Genomic DNA, 24139 nt, shown 5'->3' with positions numbered 1-24139 from the left:
ATTTTTCTGGCCTTTCCAGAGTAACACTGCACACTATGATGGGTGGGATGGGAGAGAGAAAAGAAATTCTAAGGTTTATTACAAATCGTTTGCTGCATAATGATATCTCGCTTTCTCTTTGAGTATATTTCCCGTCCATGTAATATCACTTAAACAATCCCTGAGGTCGTTTTCTTTCTTTCCCTGTAGTTTTCTAAAGCACTTACTTTGCTAAGTTCTTATTACACTGTAGGAACTGCACAAAACAAGCAGTAGTTTACTATCAAAACATAACCAATTTGTACATATATTGCACTGTCTTACTGCAACACTTATTGGCACTTGTATTGCAAGTTCACTTCCACTGTATCCTGAGATCATTTCCTCATACGCAGATTTTTCCCTATATTCTAAATTCTTATATAATAACATCACTTACATGGCTAAGTTCTTACTGCACTAGAGGAACTGCCGCACAAAATATTTTCTAGTATACTATCACAACTCCTTTGTACGCATATTGTACTATATTACTATAACACTTATTTGCACTTGTACTGCGAGTTCACATACACCATAATCAGAGGACGTTTTCCTATACCCATACTTTTCCTTATATTCTAAACTCTTATGTAGTAAAATCACTCTATACACTATTTTCCCACATTTCAGTGCCTAGTACTTCACCTCAGTGTGGTAGTTGTAGACGCATTCAGGGCCATCTTGCATTCATACCATTGGTAGTGTGTTTCTTTTGACTTGCTGCCATCACTGACAGTTCAGGCAGAAATGGTACTGCCTGTGCAATTTTCTTCCCCGCAGGTGTGTAACTCCAGGTTCACCATGCAGTGATGAGAGACGTAGTCTGTCTGGGTGACCCTGTTAGGCATTACAGCATCACTGTCTCCTTGGTACAGCTGACTGAACACGTCCATGCTCTGCAAGTTAGCTCATGGACGAGTTCTCCCTCAAATTCATGGACAGAAACACCTGTGCCAGCAACCTACCTAAACTTTATGAATGTGTTCATCACAGTGATATCAAGGTTTAGGAACACATTCCTGTGCCACCTACAGCACTTCCTGACACAGTTGATGGCACAGGTCTGCATATCTGACTTATCTATAAGCCACATAATGATGATGTAATCACTGAGGGCATCAGACCAGATCATGGGTTCTTGGCCCTGTGTTCCTGCTTCCCAGTGGCCTGTATTTTACCCTTGAGAAATGTGGTAATCATTTTGACTTTCCACTTGCCATGCCATTGGATGGCCAACATGCTACCACACTTCCTGGTGAGTAAAGCCACCTTCTCTGTCTTCGTGGGGAAGACAGAGTTGTGCTTTCTATTTAGCCTAACAGTGCCACAGGTTCCTGTCCCATGTCCAAGAGGAAGCTTCATCAAAGCTGGGGACATGTAGAAGCTATCAGTGAACAGAATGTGGTTAACCCTGAAGTACTTGTCCATTGGCACTTTCACAATGGCACCTGAGAAGCCGTGCAGATCGTCACTAGGGATATCCACATCTGATGCTGAGTACACAACAAACTCCAGCACATATCCAGTGTTGCAGTTACAAACAACAAAGAATTTGATGCCAAAATGATATTTGGAGGACATGTACTGAATGAATGCCAGTCATACCCAGAACAAAGCAAGTGACTTGTCTACCACCATTTTCTGGAAAGGCCAGAAAACCTGGTGTAAGATTCCTTTTAGCATTGTCAGAGCTGGAAAAAATTTCCACAGTTTGCCATTGGGTGCAGGTTACAAGGTTGGGGGAAAGTGTAGAAATCATAGTGTGGTAAGGTATCTGTCCTGTATCATGAATTTTTCAAAGACAGATGTGGCCGTGAGATCGTCCATGATCGAATAGTCCTGTATGGAATGCATTTTCATGTGTTCCATCAGCATAGTCAAAGCTAGCCATGTGTATAATTCACCAACCTCTACAGCAAACTATTCCCTCATGTTCAATCTGCCGTGGGAAGGGAGGTCGAGCCAGCACAGGGAGATATACTGGTAACCCATCATGGACAACGAAAAAAAAAAAAAAAATGCTGAGAAAAAATTCCAGATGTGTGAGTTGGCTGTCCCCAGATAATCTGCCTGAACACTTGCCTCAGAATTACCAAAGGCAGCTGCCAAGGACTTAAACCCTTCCCCCTCCTCCCACACAAAAGCTTTCACTGTCCCCACATGTGGCGTATGGGAACTGGGGCAACGGCCATATCCACCATGTACACCTCAGTATATTGAACTGTCAGAACGCCCATATGCATAGACTCTTGAACGGTGGGGCAAGGAGGGAGAATTAAATAAATCAGAGGGTGATGACTCACCATGCAGCAATGTATGGGGAATGCTTGGAGGCAATGCTACTTACTGTGGGTGCCCATGTGGTCACCCTTGAGGTACTAAGAGCACAGATGAACGTCCAGGGGGTAAGGACATATCTCTTGATCACCAGGCTGGTCAATGTGTGTGGTGGAGACATGAAGCCTCTGCACTGCCTTCACATAGGAGGCTGGACAGCTGAAATGCGGCATTTAATCTGCATATGACTTTGCCCGCCCAAGCCTCGTGTACAGGATGAAAATAAATGCTAATAATATTTTTGCATTTTTCATCTATCTATCTATCTGTCTATAGCCCGACGCCCTAATCCCGCGAAGGGTAGCCACAGACAAAACGCCTCCAAGTTGCTCTGTCATCCACCATTTGACTGCCCTCCACCCAACTCACTCCCCCCTCCCTTATATACCTCTCAACACCATCCCTCCACCTCATCCTCGATCTTCCCGTCCCTCTCCCTCCCTCCACTTCACCTATATACACCCTCATAGTCAGTCTTTCATTCTCCATTCTCTCCACATGTCCAAACCACCTCAGTGTATTTCTTCTAATTTTCTCAACCACATCCACATCCACCTCACAACATTCCTTCACTTCTTCATTCGTCAACCTGTCCCTCCATGTCACTCCACATGCTCCTCTCAAGTAACTCATTTCTACTGCTCTCACTCTTGACTTGTTCCTCTCTAGCAAGGTCCATGCCTCAATTCCATACGTCAGGGTAGGGATCACAGTGCTATCATGCAGTGGCTTCTTAACTTCCTTACTCACATCCCTATTTCTCATCACTGCTTTCAGTGAACCAACAACCTTCCTTCCCTGCTGTACTCTTTCAAGCACTTCATCCCCCAAAGTTCCATCCTTACTCATCACACTACCCAAGTACAGTACTTGAATGCACTCACATTCTCCATATCCTCACCATCCAACCTCACTGTGCATTCTGTGACTTCATTCCTCTCAAACACCATAACTTTACTCTTGTTCACATTAACTTTCAGATTCCTCTTCCTACACACTGTCCCAAATTCATTCACCAAACCTTGTAACTCCCATTCATCTTCACTCAACAGTACCATATCATCAGTAAACAGCAACACCAGAATCTTCCACATCTCACCCTCATTCATTAGAGCCACCCCCACATCCACTGCTCTACCTTGCACCTCCATTACAACCCCATCCACATATACATTAAACAGCCATGGAGACACCACACATCCCTGTTTCAGTCCCACATAGAGATCAAAGAACTCACTCAGCTCACGACCCACTCGCACCGTAACCCTAGCTCCTTTGTACATACTCTTCACAGCACTCAACCATTTCCCCTCCACTCCATATATTCTTAATACCTTCCACATATCTTGCTTATCTATTCTCTCATAAGCTTTCTCCAAGTCCATGAAGGCAGCATTCACTTTCTTTCCCATCTCTAGATGCATCTCCACTAAATATCTTAGAACAAATATCTGATCTACACACCCTTTTCCCTTCCTAAATTCCCCTTGTTCTTCTCCAATTTGCTCCTCTGTTATATGCCTATCCCTATCAATAAGTATTCTACCACATATTTTTCCAGTCGCACTAAGAAGGCAAATACCCCTATGGTTACTACATATTTCTCTCTCCCTTTTTCCTTTGTATAAAAGAACATTTATACCTGATTTCCAGTCCTCTGGAACCCTTCCCTCTTCCCAAGCCAATCTACAGAACTTCCATATCCACCCCTCAACAATCTCACCCCCGTACTTCAGCATTTTACCACACACACTCCAACAATTCCTGGGGCCTTTCCCATCTTGATCTTCTTCATTGCTTCCGCTACTTCTACCCTACTGATCTTTTCCTCCCTCCTCTCTTCTGCTCCCAGACATTCCCCAGTCACTTATACTCGCACTGCTCTCACGTTCTACATTGAACAAATCCTCAACTCTTTCCATTTCAATTTCTCTCTCTTCTCCACCAACACTCTATTATTCCTATCTTTCACTCCCCTACTATTTCTCCTTTCACACTGTCTTACTTTCTTTACCTCCTTCCAAAACAATTTCTTATCCTCCCTCCATTTTACACTCTGATTCCTCCCAAACTCTTCATCCACTTTCTTCTTACTCTCCTTCAGCAATCTCTTCACCTCCCTTCTCTTGCTCACATATACATCTCTCTCTTCTCTCTCTCATCTCCCCTACCCCTATTCGCTTGCCATTCACTATATGCCTTCTATTTTTGTTCCACAACTGGTTTCTCCTCATCATTCCACCATGCTGTCCCTTGCACACCCTGCAGCTCCTCACTCCACAAACCACTTAACACGCTGTGCCTATCTCTTCAGTGAATATCTTGCATACATCTTCCACCCCTTCCATCTGCTCTAACTCATACCTTCCCAATCTTTCATCCACTATGATCTTATACTCTGCCATTTTCTTACTCTCTTGCAACATCTCCACTCTTCTCACAGGAGCTGTTTCCTTCTGTCTTCCTCTTCGTCTCTTCACCCATCTTCTTTGCAGCCTTACCTTGGCCATCACTAAGTGATGGTCCGAGATTCCATTCCCCCATCCTCTCCACACTCTTGCATCCAACACTTTTCTTCTCATTTGCTCATCCACACACACGTAATCTATCATTGCCTTTCGTTCAACAAGTTCACCGTCCACCCTCCTCATGACTTTCCATACCTGTGGATCATCTTATACCGGAAGAAGGTGTTGGCTATTGCCAACCCTTTACCAGTACAGATGTCCAAAACACTACCATTCCCATTTTCTTCAGCTGGCACACCCCATTGATTAACCACTCCATTCACTCGTACATTCCCAACTTTGCCATTCATGTCTCCAATCAAAAACACTCTCTCGCTCCTCTTAAACTTGTCCATACATGCTTCTACATTTGCCCAAAACTCATCTTTCACTCTTGCCACTCGGTCCTCTGTCGGCACATACGCACATACAGTCACCCAAGTTTGTATACCTACTTCCATCCTCACCCATACAGTCTTTGCACCCATTGTTCCATACTCTCTTATATTCTCCTTCCACTTCTTGCTTATTATCAGACATACTCCCTCTCTTGCCCTCTCATTCTCACTAACTTCCCCACATACTCGTATTCCTAAACCATATTCCCATTCTCTCACCCTTTCACCTTTCCATTTAGTTTTAGTCAGTCCACATACATCCACTCTTGCATCCTTAAGCACCTGAACAATCTCTCTCGTCTTCACTTCATCATTCACTCCTCTTACATTCCATGTTCCCACCCTTAGAATGTCCTTTGCCCATTCCTTAGTCGTCAACGTATGGTCCGTCCTGGTCCAAGGCACTTTATTTGCTTGTTTAGTTAGTTCTTTGTACACGGTGGGGCACTAACCCACCACCAACCCTTTTAGTCGCCTCATACGACAAGCAGGGATACTGGGGGAGTATTCTTGAAACCTCCCTACCCCCAGGGATATTACAGTGCATCTTGCACTGTAATACCCCATGTTTGTATACAATTTTACCACGATGTTATATATTCTTTAAATCGATTCAATATTATTTTTTTTCAGTTGAAAGACGACACTTGAGGCTAATATATTACCAATGAGTTCCAATATATTTTGTGATATTTATCCACATTTCTAAAAGAAAATATAGTTTAAAATTTTTTTATCATAATAGTTCCTAATGGGGGAGTTGGCAACACTGGTGAGGGAAGACAATGAAGCTGGTAGTATTTAACAACCTCTTCCCCTTCTCGCGAAGCATCTTCGTGAAGAGGCTCTTCCCAGTTTGGTATCTTTAAACCCCGGCCGAACAGCCTCTTCCCAGAAGGAGATTACGGAAGGGTTGGTATGCTGCGGGGGTGCTCTCTGGGAGAGAAATCGTGAGACTGGTACGCAGGAGGAGCGCATGTTTGCCGTCATCTGTTTTATGTTTACTCTTTCGTGTGATATATTGCGAAAATAATATGCTAAATCTGATAAACAACGTCTCCGAATCAGTCCAATGGTAGGAAATAGTTTTAATACTTGATACTTTAATACTTGAGAGGGGGTCCAATGGTGGTTAGGATTATGGCAACTAGAATTTAGTATATTTGGTGGTTCAGTTAGGTTAGAAATAGGTTAGTTTAGATCAGGTCAGGTTATCTAACAGACTTGTACACCAGTCCACTTTTCATTACTGTCTTCAGAAAGGTAAGCACGTGGTATAATTTAAGGCAGTGATTAGGATTACGGCAGTTAGAATTTAGCGGCGACTTCCGTAATCCATACCACGGTTAGGATCACGGCGGCTAGAATTAAATTGTTTGGTTTGGTGGTTCAGTTAAGTTAGAAATAGGTTAGGTTAGGTCAGGTCAGGTCAGTTTTAGTTAGGTTAGGTTAATACTGCTACAGTTCAGCTTCAACCGCTAGAATTTAGCGGGCATGTTTGGTTTTTCTGCTGTTAGAAATATGTTAGGTTAGGTTATTTAGGTTAAGTTATGGCTACCGTAAAAAGGAAATGATTAGGATTACGGCAGCTAAAATTTAGCGGCGATGGCAGTAATCTAACCGCGGCCTTAAATATACCACGTGCTTGCCTTTCTGAAGACAGTAGTGAAAAGTGGAATGGTTTACAAGTCTGTTACATAAAGTGCTCTCGGAAATAAGCTGTGAAGTTGCCTGGATCACCACTGTATGAGACACAGGTAACTTGGGAATGATAAAAGTCAACTACTGGGCTGTGCGCATGTAGCAGGAGCTCTATTGTGGTAGCAGTAGTTTGATCATAAATGGGTAGCACCAGTCTCCTAAAAATCTATAAATAAAGATAGTATCACACAAAAAAATGATAACAAACATTTTAAAAAATTGAAAATGCATTTCGTGAATATTAAGGTACTAACTAGTTACATGAATATATCAGGATAAAAAAAACATACGAAGATATTTGGGAAGAGGCGGGTGATGCTCCTGCTTCACATTCCAGTACTTTCAACCCCGAGAGACCTCTTCGCGCTCCGTACGAGGAACCTCTTCGCTTTAAAACTACGGCTGCCGCGACGAAGAGCTTGCCCGTGCGAAGAGGTAGTTTAATACTACCAGCCTGAGATGCCTGGCATCTCTGTGTGTTTTGATTTCTCGGGATAAGGATCACAGCCTCCTGCCTGGAGCTTTCCTTCTCCTAGTCCCATTATGAGTTTGTGCACCGACTTCTATTCCCCTAAAAGGTATATGCTTTGACTGTATTGTACCTATGTTAGTAATGTTTTGAAAGTGAAATCTGCCATGGGAATTGTGAGATATGAGAAGAGTACTGCGCAGCTGTATGTGAGGAGAGGCAGGAATAGCTGGTGTCAGCAGTTTGACGCCCTGGGATCAGGCCAGCCAATCACGTACACCACCGTGATATTAAAAACTGTTTTTTATACATGCAGTAAGGTGACAAACTCTTATACTATGCAGTATCACCCTAACACCTAGGGGCATTATCTAATTCCTTGAAAAATTCCTTTGAAAAGTATTACTTTTTCACATTAAAGTATAATAATACCACTGGCTCCAACAGCAGGAGTACAGTATAGGAAGGACATTCCCCAGTGAGTTGTTCTTCCCATGGTCAACCATTTGGTGTACACCACACAAGATCAGCTCAGGCATCATAAATAAATACTGCCTCCTAAAGTTCACTGTCTTTATTTTCCAAATAATTACACTTACAGTAATTCTTTTCAACTTCACTATTTTCACAAATACCAAAGATATACAAACATTACTAACTGCAGTTACTTAATGCTTGACAACAACACTATTTTCACAAGTACTGATGATCTACAAACTTCAGTGACACTTCACTCTTTGCCAACAACACTTCACTATTATCACAATTACCGAAAATATACTGGACTGCACTGACACTAAACTACATGCAAAATGAACTGAAAACTGACTGAACTTGCTCTAGTCTCTTCCCCATGTTTATATAAGCTTGCATTGTTCCAGAACGACCTACATTTCTCCACACTTCTGGTGTATTCCCGACGGAGCACGGTTACAAGAGTTACCAACTCAGAGACATCCAAAACATGCCAGAGTTTTCGTACATTACATAACGCTGTAAATTATATGGCATACAGACTTAAATTATTCTTCATAATTTAACAATCACATAAATGAAACATTATAAAGAAAAAGAGCACAAAAATTAATGCATAAATTATGGAACAACTACACTCACAAACAACAGGCAAAGTGGCAACTCTGACTCGTACCGGGACTATGTTAACCATAAGGAATCAGTGAGAAACTTCCAGACTACCTAACTAGAAAATCTTGCTTCTCAACACTACCCCCTCCCAAGCTCTTTGTCGTCTCGACAAAACTACACAATGTATACAGACATAATCCTAATGAAACATCTAATTATGTATAAAATAATCCTTCAACTTCTTAGGTCTTCATCTGTGCCACTTCTGACAACGTCCTTGCTCCTCCACACAGTCCATTTCTCCTGGAAGGTCTTGGTCCTCTTCCTGATTCACTTCTTCCCTTGGGAAACTGTCACCATCCTCTTGTACTTAAGCTCCTTGGTCCTCCTCAACATCCTCGGCTGCGGGAGAGCACGATTTCTCAGAGATGTCCCAGCTGTACTGTCCTGGCCCATGGTACTGCCAAGTGAGACTTCCTTTGGGCGAGAATTCCTGCCTCCCGGAATCTGATATGTTACGTCTGATAGGAGGTCCAACACAGTGTAAGGCCCATCCCATGGGCTCTGCAGCTTCGGTGACTGTCCCTTCTTTTGCTGAGGATTGTATAACCAAACTTGGTCACCATCCTTGAGGCCCACCTTACTTTCCTTGGCATCATACTTGCACTTCATCACCTCTCCTGAAAATTTAAGGGCTCCTCGCACTTGATGATTTACCTCAACCAGCCTTTCCTGAAGATGTTTCACATAGCTGGAGGTGTCTGTATGCAGCTCTTCACCAGGTGGTCATTCCATTAACAAGTCAATGGATAAGCGTAACTCGTGGCCCAACATTAGTTTTGCAGGGATGTAGCCAATAGACTCATGGGATGCAGACCGATATGCCATCAGCAACGCAGATAATTTCTGGTCCCATTCCGTTTGTCCCTCTAAGTCTAAGCAGTACTTAGCCAGTTTTTGTCTCAGGATCCAGTTGAATTTCTCCACCATCCCATCTGACTGTGGCCTTACTGGGATCGTCCCAGTCTTCTTGATCCCCAGTAACTTGCAGCATTCATGGAACACAGCAGACCCGAAGTTTCTACCTTGGTCTGAATGTGGCTCTTGGCATCCCAAACGATAGAAATCTAATCAATCAACACCTGAGCAACAGTCATAGCCTCTTGATCAGGGATAGCATAGGTTTCTGGCCACTTTGTTAAGTTGTCCATGGTGACACATACAGTATATACAGCTTTCCTCTTTCAGGTAGGGGCAGAGGTCTAGCAATGTCCACCGCGATTCGTTCCATCAGTGTACACACTTGGTACAGATGAAGAGAGCTGCAACCAAGTTTCTTGTGTCCCTTCCTGGCACAGCATACATCACAGGCCCGACACCACTCTTCAACATCCTGGTGCATGCCAATCCAGTAGAACCTCTGTCGCACCTGGCTTAGAGTTATCTTCACTCCCAAGTGTCCACTAGTGATCTGGTTATTACTCATGCAAGATCCCAGACCTCATTTTCTTCGGAACCACCAGTTGCCAATACTTGCCGAGGCCATCAGGTGCCTCCGACTGATGCTCCCTAAGTCCGTTGTTCAAACAAAGAAGATCCCACTGACTCTAGTAGCTCATGGTCGCAGGGCTGAATCTAGAAACCTCTTCCCAGTATGGTCGCACTGTACTCTGCTGCAGCCACTCAAGCACTGGTTGTCAATCTTCATTCTCCATCTACATCTTCTTCAGGTCTTATACATCTGACGCTTGCCCTGTCACAACAGTACAGTGGCATCTCTTGCCAAAATTCTCATTCCAACTACGCTGCTTGCTGTCTGTTCTTCTGTCCTCTCGCACACTATTCATCAGGGTTCTCCTGTATTTCCTCGATGGTGGGGCTGCTTGGGAAGAACTGGCTGTTTGTTGCCTCTTGTCACCAGCCTTCACTAATTTACCCTTTTCCTTCTCATTTGGACACTCATAGCTAAAATGTCCCACTTACTGTACATGCTTCAACTGGTCATCTACATGTGCTCTGCACTCCATCACATTATTGCTTACCTCATACTTCTGTTGTTCTAGCTTGGCATTATCTTCCTCCTCAAGCTGTTGCTGTTCTACCTTCATTTGCCCCAGGAAAGCATCTAGCTGTCCTTGCGTCCTCAGTTGTAACTCCCTCTGTTGCTCCCGTAATATCTCTTGAAGTTGTTCATATCATTCTGTCTTGTTCTTCACATTGTGCCTCTATTTGTTCACTCCGTGCTTGCAATTGTTCTTTGATTTCTTCATTTTGTGCCTGTAATTGTCCCTTGAGTTCTTTTTGTCCTTCACTATGTGTCTGTAAATGTTCTTTGGGTTCTTTCTGTCCTTCATTCCGTGTCTGTAATTGTTCCTTGAGTTCTTTCTGTCCTTCACTCTGTCCCCGTAGTTGTACACATTGTGTTTGTAATTGTTCTTTAAGTTCTTTTTTTTAAGCATATAAAAGTTTTATAACTGCAGCCAGGGACACCTCCTGCCTAGCCTGACTTCTCGTCTGTACACCTTCTGCCTCCATGTCGAAGGTTAGACTCACTGCAGCACTTATGATCTCACTCCTGACACCACTGTTAGTTGCCCGTTCCACACTACCACAGGCTCCAACAGCAGTAGTACAGTATAGGGAGGACGTTGCCCAGTGAGTTGTTCTTCCTGTGGTCAACCTTTCGGTGTACAGCACACAAGATCAGCTCAGGCATTGTATATAAACACTGGCTTCTTAAGTTCACTGTCTTTATTTTCCAAATAATTACACTTAATGCTTTCCAACATCACTTCACTGTTTTCACAAATACCGAAGATATACTGCAATTACACTTCATGCTTAACGACAACTCCTCACTATTTTCTCAAGTACCAATGATATACACACTTCAATAACACTTCACTGTTTGCCAGCAACACTTCACTATTTTCACAAGTACCGAAAATATACTGCGCTGCGCTGACACTGAACTACACTCAAACTGAACTGAAAACTGACTGAACTTGCTCTAGTCTCTTCCCCATGCGTATATAAGCTTGCATTGTTTTAGAATGATCTAAGTTTCTCCGCAATTCTGGTGCATTCCTGAGGGAGCACGGTTACAACAGTTACCAACTCGGAGACATCCAAAACATGCCAGAGTTTTCTTTCATTACATAACACTGTAAATTATTTTAGCATACAAACTTAAGTTAAATAATTTAACAAATAATCACATTATAAAGAAAAAGGGCTCCAAAAATAATGCATAACTAATGAAACAACTATGCTCATACACAGCAGGCAAACTGGCAACTCTGACTCGTACCGGGACTACGGTAAACATCAAGATTCAGTGAGAAACTTCCAGACTACCTAACCAGAAAATCTCGCTTTTCATCAATATAAATCTGGAAGTAGACTTAACCAAGTTCTGGCAGAGTATTTTACTTCTGACACTGGGGTCCAGCATGACCATTCTTTGGTTTTCTAAGTATTTTCCAAGCCTTGTTCAGACCTGGAACAAGTCCAATCTCCCTATTGTCATCTAGCATGTATGGAGAAGCAGTACATAAATAAAGGACCAACATCTACAGGAAGGTGTTTCATTGACCTCCTGCATGGTCCTACTCTCCTTCCCAGAAAATACAACAGGAAATTCTCAGAAGCCAAGAATTTGGATATCAGTAAATTGAAGGGTCAGCGCTACCATGCATATCTTGTGCCCTTCACCAAGTTATAGTGTGGACACCCCTTTATATCAGGTCCACTTATTATTCTGCTTTGAAATGTATTAATAATGACAGTTCTTTCAAATATCTCATATATCCATAAACTTCTTAAATTTAAATGTACTGGTCACTTATCACTTATTATTTGTAAGTGGTTGTGTTTTTTCCATCAGTATATATTAGTGATCAGTACACTTGGCATCAGAGAGTGATGCCTTAGAGAAGTCTCCTAAGGAAGGAGGGGAGGGGATGTCAGCAGACACTGAGGGATTATCATTGGCAGGCACTAGGGGATCGTCAAATTCACTCTCCAATGGCAGCATGGAGTTCTGGGAGGAGGCACAGGAGGGTAGCCAGGGTATGTCACACACCACGTGATAACTCCTCCTCTTGGATGTCGTCTGACCACCTGATAATGACAACATCCAATCTCAGTATCACTCAACCCCTTGCCTGGTCGAGTGAGAGGCTAGGCAGAGGAAGAGGTGGAAGGGGTTGGGTGGCCACTTGCGGAAGGGAGAATATCGGAAAACGGATTCAGAACTCACCCTTGTTTACACTACAGTGGCAAGCAGGAAACTGGCACTCGCAGCCCATCTCTCGTCGTGGCAAGACCTCCCGGCGGGACCAGCTCTCCACAGCAGCCGTACCAGCCGAGGGACTGGCCTGTCCTCTCCATCTGAGGGAGTGGCCTGGTCTGTCCACCAGGAGATCGAGGCTCCTCCGCTCTCGAATACCCAATCGACGACCCTCTCTCTGCCACGATCTGGACCGGGGTTGTGCCCTTGTTGCCGACCAGGACTGGGCCTCCCCTCTGTGCTTCCACCTGCTGCTGCTGGAGAGTTGGGCGAGTCTTTTTCGCCCTTTCCATTAGGGGCGTGGGGGTTAAGGGCAGCATCAGGGCGGTTTCCACCTGAGATCGCCGGCGCCTCCTCCATCGGCGCCGTGCTGTCTACCCTGCTCTCGTCCAGCCCTGCCCTCGTTTAGACCATCGTGCAGCCGGCCTCACCATCTACCGTCAAGCCCCGCCCTGACTCGTCGATCATCGGGCAACCGATCTCACCACCAGCCATCGCACCTTCCCCTGCCTCTGCTGCCTTTCCCTCGTTCGCCAGTTTGCCGTCCCCGCTACGCTCTAATTTGAGAGCTTGTTTGCGTTTTTTCCTGATGGGCTCTTACGTTTGCCCGTGCCACAACAAGTGCGGGGCGAATATTTCAACACAACACAAACAGGAAACTGGCCTGGGCACCTATGCACCACCTAGAGGCCGGTGTCACTCATTGACCACCACAGAAACTGGGTAGGAGTTCAAATGCTGACGGGAAATGTAAAGTGGCTATTGCTATCATCTGAGTCACCCCAAACGCCTGCTTTGTGACAGCGATAGCCGTCAGTGAAGCTGTAGGGGTTAAGTGCCACAGGTCTTCATGTGCCACCACCATGAAACCAATGCCACTGTCTGCATTGAATACATGCAAGGACCTAGGTTATGGCACTAGAGTGGTTGTTTTTATGACATGTCAGTGGTTCTTACAGAACATCAGTAAGGTCTGTTTACTGCCTTTAATATTATGCCGATTTTTTTTTCCATTTATTCTTATTACCTACAGACTCTTATCAGTTAAGGTATGATTTTTTGAACTAGAGGAAACACATCATTAATTCTGTGAACACAAGAAATCTCTCCAAAATTCAGTAATAAAATCTGGAAGCGGCAAGATGACGATATATTACACGCAAGCAAGTGTAAGGAGATAAGCATAATAAATACCATCAAATTATCCTTTTCCCCTTCCTAAATCTAGGATCAAATTCTTATCTTTTCAAACAGCAGTTCAGTTCTCTAAGCTCTTGTTGAACTTCGCGATATTATACATGGAGATGTATACACACACACACACACACACACACACACACACACACACACACACCAAATCGCGATGCACAAATCTCTCTCTCTCTCTCTCTCTCTCTCTCTCTCTCTCTCTCTCTCTGTCATATTCTTACCTGTGACAGCAGTTCCTCTCCCTCCTCCTCAACAAGGGGAAGAATCTCCTGCTGTGGTTCCGGTACCTCAATATTTGCTGTAGAACATTGAGGTGGGTCACGACGAAATTGCTCCGCCGCTATGGTATATGGCAGACCCTGGGGGATCACCTCACTCCAGTGGATATCCTGAACCAAGTTGGGGTAGTTGTTGTGTACCTCGTCAACGATTAAATACGATGCCTGGTGGAGGGGAAGATGGGGTAGATTTTAGGCTTATGATGGTCATTTCTGTCAGGTAGGATAAAAAAAACGTAGAAATTATTGAGTGTGAACTTTTGTAAGTTGTTGTGTACCTCTTTCATGATTAAGAACTATCCCTGTGGGAGTCGAGGGTGGGGTAGATTTTAGGCCTCTGATGGTTATTTATTTGTTTGTTCGTTTGTTTTTTATGTGTCCGACTCTGGGCATAGTCTTCACAACCCGCTCTCAAGGCCCAGTAGTCCTCCTACATTCCATACACCTCCACATGTTACCGCTTCGGCGCTAACACCCACCGTCCATATTGAATACATGCTAGGGCTGTCTCATATAGGACTGGTGTGCTTGTATTAGCGGGAGAATTTTTATGACATGTCGGCTGGCCTTCTGGCAGATCAGTAAAGTCTGCCGTAATGAAATTCTAATCCGCAACCTGTTCCCAGCCCCAGCCGGGATTCGAACCTGGGTCCATTAGGACTGAAGGCCCATCTCTTTACCAATTCAGCTACCGGCCACAGCCTCCCACAAATATGTTATGTAGGAAAAAATGTAGAAATTATTGAAAGATGTGAAGATCATATAGTTATGTATCTCGTCCACGACTAAGTTTGATGCCTGTAGGAGGGGAAGCTGGGGTGGAGTTATGCTTATTAACAGAATTAGTTTTTTTTTTTTTTTTTTTGATAGGTAGAATACAGATATAGAAATAAACGAAATTTCCGAAAGATTATTGAAAATGTGGAGATCTTTTGGTAGTCGCTGTGTACATCGTCCAGAATTAATTAAGAGGCAGTGGAGATATATATATGAGGGAGGGGTGTGTGAGTTGGAGGGAGGGCAGTTTAATGACAGAGCAGAGCGACGTGGAGGTGAATCATTTGTGGACACCCCCCAAGGGATTACGGCGTCTAGCAATAAACATAGATAGCCTGATAAATTGATTGATTGACACTTGGACGGAGAGATAGGTAGAGGGATAGATAGACAGTTAGATAGATAGATAAATGGACTGATAGATGATAAGCAGATATGTAAATAGATAGAACAACACGTAGACAGATAGATTGATTATTGAAAGATGTGGAGAACTTTTGGTAGTTATTTTGTGCCTCGTCCACGATTTAGTACGATGTTTGGTGGTCGAGAGTCGTTCGTTTTATTGATGTTAACTGCAAGTCCAATTGTTGCATAGTGTTTAATGAATGGAGAACACGTGTAAACTGGTGTATGGATGCGTGTGTGTGTGTGTGTGTGTGTGTGTGTGTGTGTGTGTGTGTGTGTGTGTGTGTGTGTGTGTGTGTCCTTCTTTTGCTTATCTTCTACAAAAAGAATGTGATTGTTTTGGGTAGATGATAAAAATATGGAGATTATGGAGAGACATGAAAACATTTAGGTAGGTGTTGGATACCTCGTCCAGTTTTAGATACAATTGACACCCGTTATAAGCAGTACATAGAATGGCCTGTTACGGGTCTGATGTAGCACCAATGTATTTATTTACGTGTCAGATCAACCCTGGTCTGGCTACTATAACGAGGTTGTTTTAACATAGCAAACGTTAGATGTAAACAAATATACCAATGTCACATATAGGCCAGTATTCTCATCGGTTAAGGAACTTTGCAAACACCTTATCTTAAGCAATTTTTTTTTCGTTATTACACCTTATAGTCCTATTACATTTTATATAAATCCTTCTAACATTACCATACTATGCATGAATTCACGTACAATAGGATATTATGCAGCCACTTCCAAAACTAAACAGGTAAGGAAGAGGTGCTGGGGAACCACCTTACCCGACAAGAATACAGGCCGTAATCTCCAAAACGCCACCAATTGTACCACCTATACGTGGAGGCGATTGTACAAAGGAAAGCAAGCAACAACCTACCCATTTGTCCCTATGAGGCTGTTTGCAATAGGGAAGATAATAATTAACTTCCAGTAACTGTCCTATACGTCAGAGACAAAGATAGCAAACCAGGAAAACCCATACAACATTAAAAAAAAAAAAAAAGCTCATCTATCTCTCATATCTATTTCTCCATCTCATCCTTGGTATCCTCCTCCTCTCCCTCTTCATCTCACTCATATACACTCTTCCAGTCAGTCTCTTATCCTCCATCCTCTCCACTCCATCCCTCCATCTCATCCTTGGTCTCTCCCTTCTTTGCCCCGCCACCTAACTCACATAAACTCTTTTAGTCAGTCTGTCGTTCTCCACCCTCTCCGCATGGCTAAACCATCTCAGAGTATTTCTCTTAACACCTTCAATACCTTCAATCACATTTGTCTGTTTGTTTCTCCATGTGTACCTGCATATAAAAACATACATGCGTATACATATATAAATACACTCACACTCTTCTAGTCAGTCTCTTAGTCTCCATCCTCTCTACATGGCCAAACTCAAGGTATTTCTCTTAACACTCACTCACATTAGTCAACACCACAACTTTCTTTTGCACTTCCTCACTTGTCTGTCTGTCTCTCCACGCAACTCCACATTAAAAAAATACATATTCACTCACATACACTCTCCTAGTCAGTCTCTCATTCCCCATCTTCTCCGCATGGCCAAATCATCCCAAAGTATTTCCCTTACCACTCAGTCACATTCACATCAACACCACAACGGGCCTTGAAGTAGGTAAGAAACATATTAGTAAAAAATATACCAAACTTTTGTCGCTCATTGAACAATATGGATGGTTGCTTCTATACTTCTTTCACTTTAAATTGGCCCAGATATTCGTCCTTTTGCATTTCGCGCAGTTCAGTGGCCGGAGAAGCCAATGCTACGACTCTATATCCTTTCCATGCAACTTCGTGACTAGCATTGTATTCCAGCGTTAATCTATTGTTAAAGCTCTACATTCAAGATGGCAAGGTGGCAGTTGATCACTTGCGAGTTTGTGTAATAAAGAAGTTGAAAATATTGACACTGATTTTGTGTGTGTGTGTGTGTGTGTGTGTGTGTGTGTGTGTGTGTGTGTGTGTGTGTGTGTGTGTGTGTTTAAGTACGAACTGCGTTGAAAATGGAAAACTATCGAGTAAAAATTGCTTTGGCATTATATTAAGTACTTGGTGAGCAACATTATGCTTCCATTTTACCGTAAAAAGGAAAGTTTGATATCGAAGACCATCCATCTTTTCCTAATGTTTGAAAACAAAAGAAAATGCTTATTATTTTCCTTATTTGGTGGCAGATCGAAGTATAGCATTGTTCAGCACGTACTTAATATTACGTTAAAGTTTTTTCACATGATATTCATCAGTTTTAAACGTAATTTATGCTGATACTAAGAAAATTATCGGCTGCGATATTTTTATTTTCTTTGTGGCCGAAAGCTCACAAGTGGTCAATTTTCGGCCTGGTTCAAGTAAAATTGTGTGCACCAACCTGCAGGTTCCTGTCAATCATCCAGTTAACCTCAAAATCGTCGTCATCTTCACCAAATGGATTAACCAGGGACTCCGCCACCTTCAGCCAGCCCATGAAGAAGAAGAACTGCAGGAACGTGAAGATCGGGATATACAAGTCAATCTGAAGGCAAAGAATTGGGAATGGATTTTTAATGGCTTTTGTGATCGCTGACGTATTTCTGTGATAACAACAGTAACAACTGAAATAAGAATAATAAATGCCTCTTGATCTTGGATGCCTGCCCTTTCCTCTCTTCCTTCCTTCTTTCTTTCCTTCCTTCTTTCCTCTTCCCTCTGTCTACGGATGACTCTACCCTGAGTCACTAGCCAAATGGTTTCCTGTGCACCAGGAAACCATTTACTATGCTGGGTGGTAACCATATAACCAAATTATGGCGCCTGGTTGTTTAGTTGGTAATTAAAGAGCTCTAATCGGATTTAGTCTGTGCAAGTTTATATTCAATGGATGGTTGGGGTTTATTGCTCATGTAAAGCCACTCAGGGATGAGTGAGGCTGGTCACTCTCATCTTAAATGTCAGGACCAACTTGCCTAGCCCCGGGCTCCTAAGCATCTCATGAGGAACCACTGGATAAGACAATGAATAGATGAAAGAAATAATTATGATGATGATAATAATAATAATAATAATAATTATTATTATTATTATTATTATTATTATTATTATTATTATTATTAAAATGATATTGATGATGATGATGATGATGACGACGAACTGCCTGATGGTGAAGATCGGGATGTACGGTACAAGCCATCGTGAAGGGAAAGAATTAAAGAACTATATGTGGAATTTTTAAATGCTTTGTGTTCACTTATGCATTTGCTATGATAACAGGAACGACAACTGCAATAATAATAATAATGGTAATAATAATGATAATAATAATAATAATAATAATAATAATAATAATAATAATAATAATAATTATTATTAATAACAATAAAGATGAAGAACTGCAGGACGGTGAAAATCGGGGTGTACACGTCCACCTGGAAGGAAAGAAGTAAGGAAGAATTTTATAAACGTTGAGCTATGGCATAAAAAAAAAAGAAAAAAAAAAAACAGGAAATGCAGGAGGTTGTAGTGTGTAACATCAAGAAAAACTGCGTACAGTCGACAACAAAAATCCTGTCCCCTCTCATGCTTTTATCGCTGATGTGGGTATTCTCGTTGGCTATGGAAGCTCCTTAACACCTCTTCCTTAGGGATTTATTTTCTATGTGGCTGCTCAGTATCATTTTGTGTTATCTGCGCACAGTATGGTGACATTAGAAGGGTTCATGTAAGACGGAGAAGAAAAGTAAGGTGCAATAAGGAAAATAAGTTGCTTAGGAAGAGATGTTAGGGGGACCACCTTAACCGACGAGAGTAAGGGCCAATGTGCTTTAAAAATTAGAATCGTATGTTTGAATTGAAGTCTAGAAGTGTTAATAGACTTGGAAAATGAATGAAAACTGACTGAAGGAAAATCTATCCATGTACCAGACAACTTCATCCCGTAAGGGGTGGCCACAAACAAATCGCCACCATGTTGCCTTGTCCCCTGCCATTTTGCTGCCCTACCCGTAGATCACACCCCCCTCTCTCATATACCTCTCCACTATATCCCTCCATCCCATCTTCGGTCTCTTCCTCCCTCTCCTCCCATCTACCTCAATCACGTACACTCTCCTCGTTAGTCTCTCTCTCTCTCTCTCTCTCTCTCTCTCTCTCTCTCTCTCTCTCTCTCTCTCTCTCTCTCTCTCTCTCTCTCTCTCTTCCACATGGACCACCCCACATCAAAGTATTTCTCCTTAAGTTCTCTATCACATCCACATCCACCACAACACTCCTTCACTTCCTCATTTATCGGTCTCTTCCTCCCTGTAACGCCACATGCTCCTTTCAGATAACTCATCTCCACTGCTCTCACTCTTGTGTCCTTCCAACAATGTCCAAGCTTCACTGCCATATATTAGAGTCGGTATCACAATACGATCATGCAACGACTTTTTCACGTTCATGCTCACATTCCCATTTCTTATCACTGCCTTCAAAGAACCAGCAATTTTTTTCCCTGTTGTACCCTTTCAAGCACTTCATCCTCCAAATTTCCAACCTTACTTATTACACTACCCAAGTAATTTAATGCACTCACAGTTTCCATTTCCTCATCATCCAACCTCACTGTACAACCAGTGAATTCATTTCTCTCAAAGTTCACAACTTTGTTTTTCCCTACATTCACCTATAGATTCCATTTCTTACACATTCTCCCAAACTCATTCACCAAGCCTTGCAGTTCCCCTTCGTCTTCGCTTAACAATACACTATCATATGCAAACAACTGAACAAAAAGTTTCCAAACGCCGCCCTCTCTCATTATGGCTGTTCCAACGTCCACTGCCTTACCTTGTATCTCTTTTATAACCCCATATATATAATCACTGAACAACCATGGACACGTGACATCCCTGTTTCAATTCAACATTCAGATAGAAAAATTCACTGAGTTCACCATTCACACACACTGCAGCCTTTGTGGCCTCACACATACTCTTCACGGTATTAAACAGTTTCCCATTTGCTCCATATACTGTATTATTCATATTTTCCACATTCCTTGTCTATGCACTCTGTTATATACTTTCTCCAAAGCCATGAAGGCCGCATACAACCTCTTTCCCATCTCTAGAAACATTTCCACTAATGACCTTAGGATGTATTCGTCCTTCAAGTCCACTTAGGTCAGTCCAAATTCCGATGTAAATTACCGGGTGTCTATTCTGACTAGCTAAACACAGATCCCGTCCGTATCAAGCCTGCCTCCTAACTGGTCATAGAGCCGGAGAGGAGCCAGGCCACTCTCTTACCAGACCTAGGTTAGCTTCTTCTGAAAATGACGCCTGTTGAGCAGTACAGAAAATGTCCTGTAGGGCAGGAGCACACTTACATTTCCACACTTTTTTTTATGCAAGAGAGAAGGAACCAAAGGCCAGGAGCCCGCAAACCGTTCCTTCCAAGAAAAAAACTATAACAATACAAAAGAGAGCCAAATTCAAGATCCGCTCATTTCGAGATGCACTGCAGATCATAGGAAGTAGGAAATACAGACAAAGGGAGACAGTTCCAGAGTTGACCTGTTGCATAAAAGAAGGGCTGGGAGTAATGGTTAACTCTTGCGTTAGAGAGTTGGACAGAAAAGGGATGAGAGTTTGTTGCCACACGGGTGCTACACACCCGTCGTAGAGGTGGAGGGATGCAAGCAGACAGTTTAGAGGAGCAGTGACCATTGAAGTATCGATAGAAAAGAGATAAAGATGCAACAGTGCGGCGAAGAAACAGAGGTTGAAGGAGGCCAGGAAGAGGAGTAGAGTTGATGAGACGAAAAGCCTTTGACTCAACCCTATTGAGAAGAGCTGTATGTGGGGAGCCTCCCCACACATAGGAGTTGTACTCTAAATAAGGGCGAATAAAACCTGTGTATAAAGTCAACAACTGTGCAGGGGTAAAGAGGGTACGGAGTCGGCTTAGCACACCTAATCTCTTGGAAGCAGATTTTACAAGAGATGCACTATGATCTTTCCATGATAAGTCCCGAGTAAATGAAACCCCAAGCATGTTCAAGGATGATGCAGGATTGAGCTGGATTTTATTAAACATTAGTGGGTACTCCTGTGGAATAATGTGTCTGGTTGATATGTGTAAAAACTGAGTTTTTGATGCGTTAAAAACAACAAAATTATTTTTACCCCAGTCAGTGATACGAGCCAAGTCAGACATCAGTCTAGAGTTTAACTTGAAAGGAAATATTTAATCATGGTAAAAAAATTTCCCCAACTAACAAGCGTTGTTTCTCCTGATACAATTGCGAAATACACGGATAAGGAGTCTAGTTACAACAAGGATGAAGAAATGCCTGAGTAATGAAATAAGAATATGATATATATATATATATATAAAGTTTTCGAGTCAATTCTCAATAGAAAAATTTTAAGGCATCGTTCCTATCACAACCTTCTTTCTGATCGTCAGTACGGGTTCCGTCAGCGACGCTCCACTGACGATCTTCTCACCTACCTTTCAGACTCTTTGTCATCCTCCTTTCGGGACTTTGGCGAAAGCTTTGCCATTGCACTTGACATCTCAAAGGCTTTCGATCTAGTCTGGCATAAATCTTTAATTTCCAAACTGCCCTCTTCCGGTTTCTATCCTTCTATCTGTGCCTTCATTGCTAGCTTCCTTTCTGGTCGTGCTATTGCCGCTGTTGTAGATGGCCATCGTTCTTCTCCTAGATCTATCAACAGTGGTGTTCCTCAGGGCTCTGTCCTATCACCAACTCTCTTTCTTTTATTCATCAATGACCTTCTAAGTTGTACATCTAACCCTATCCACTCATACGCTGATGACTCCACCCTTCACCTTTCCATTCGGTTCCCGCAACGCCCAGCTCAGCAGTTACTTCAACAAGCAAGGGATGAGGCTATGGCACACCTAATGTCTGACTTGGCTCGTATCTCTGACTGGAGTAAAAACAATCTTGTTGTTTTTAATGCATCTAAGACTCAGTTCTTACGCCTATCAACCCGTCAAAATCTTCCACAGGTATACCCACTAATGTTTAGTAATATTCAGCTTTATCCTGCATCATCCTTGAACATGCTTGTGGTTTCATTTACTCGGGACTTATCTTGGAAAGATAATATTACATCTCTTGTAAAATCTGCTTCCAAGAGATTGGGTGTGCTAAGCCGACTCCATTCTTTCTTTACCCCTGCACAATTGTGGACTCTATACAGGGGTTTTATCCGCCCCTGTGTGGAGTACAACTCTCATGTGTGGGGAGGCTCCCCACATACAGCTCTTCTCAATAGGGTGGAGTCAAAGACTTTTCGTCTCATTAACTCTCCTCCTCTTGCTGACTCCCTTCAACCTCTGTCTCTTCGCCGCACTGTTGCATCTTTATCTCTTTTCTATCGCTACTTTAATGGTCACTGCTCCTCTGAACTGTCTGCATGCATTCCTCCACCTCTACGACGGGTGCGTAGCACCCGTCTAACAGCAAAATCTCATCCCTTTTCTGTCCAACTCTCTAATGCAAGAGTTAACCGTTACTCCCAGTCCTTCATTTATGCAACAGGTCAGCTCTGAAACTGTCCCTCTGTCTGTATTTCCTGCTGCCTATGATCTCCAGTCTTTCAAACGCAGTGTGTCCAGGCATCTCGAAATCAGTGGATCTTGAATCTGGCTCTCTCTCTCGTATTTTGTTTTTCTCTTGGAGGGAACTCTTATTGCCGGCTCATGGCCTTTGGTTCCTTCTTCCTCGCATAAAATATATATATATATATATATATATATATATATATATATATATATATATATATATATATATATATATATATAGATAGATAGATAGATAGATAGATAGATAGATAGATAGATAGATAGGGAGACATACAGAGAGAGAGAGAGAGAGAGAGAGAGAGAGAGAGACAGATCGGTAGGTATATATACAGTATATATATATATATATATATATATATATATATATATATATATATATATATATATATATATATATTTATTTATTTATTAATTTATATTGACATCAGTCTAGAGTTCAACTTGAAAGGAAATATTAAATCAGAGTAATAGGTGAATATCTGATCTACACAAACTCTTCCCTTCCTAATAGCTCCCTTTTCTTCTGCAACTAATTCTTCTGTTATTTCCCTAACTCAATCAATAAATATCCTTCCATATACTCTTCCTATTACTCTAAGAAGACAAATGCCCCTATGATTACCACACACTTGTTTTTCCCGTTTTCATTTGTACAGGGGAATAATTATACATTACTTCTAATCCTCTGGGACTCTGCCTTCCCCCCAGACTCACCTACACATCTTCCATATCCCTTCTACTACTATCTCTTCCCCATGCTTCAGCATTTCACCACACACCCCATCATTTCCAGAGGCTTTCCCCATTTTGACTTTCTTCATTCCTTCCACTTCTTCCATCCTACTGATTTCTTACTCCTCTCTCATCTCCCTCTCTCTTCCAGCCATTTCCCTGCTACTTATACTCGCATAACTTTCATTCCCCACGTTTAACAATTCCTGAAAGTGTTCTCTTCATCTGCTTTCTTTTCCTCCAATACCAACCTACCGTTTTTGTCTTTCACTCCCCTACTAACTTCTCCATCATCCTAACTCTATTTCCTTTCA

The 24139-nt window shown here is 42.4% G+C and overlaps 1 protein-coding gene across 1 annotated transcript in view; it reads right to left on the bottom strand.

The window, feature by feature from the left end:
- Positions 1-13215: 13215 nt before the first annotated feature.
- The window catches only part of LOC145394004 (bestrophin-2a-like), a 62786-nt gene continuing 51862 nt past the window's right edge, over positions 13216-24139 (bottom strand). The window contains exons 7-9 of the mRNA XM_080267978.1: positions 17887-18030; positions 14241-14462; positions 13216-13365 (exon numbers count right to left, since the gene is read on the bottom strand). Of these exons, the coding sequence (XP_080124104.1) occupies positions 13216-13365; positions 14241-14462; positions 17887-18030 (516 nt within the window). The remainder of the gene's footprint in view (positions 13366-14240; positions 14463-17886; positions 18031-24139) is intronic.

Source organism: Coenobita brevimanus, chromosome 3, assembly GCF_032717465.1.
Source record: "Coenobita brevimanus isolate Jiangsu-jjx chromosome 3, ASM3271746v2, whole genome shotgun sequence".
Lineage (NCBI taxonomy): Eukaryota > Metazoa > Arthropoda > Malacostraca > Decapoda > Coenobitidae > Coenobita > Coenobita brevimanus.
The sequence above is the reverse complement of the archived record's forward strand: the minus strand, read 5'-3'. Positions and strand labels throughout refer to the sequence as shown.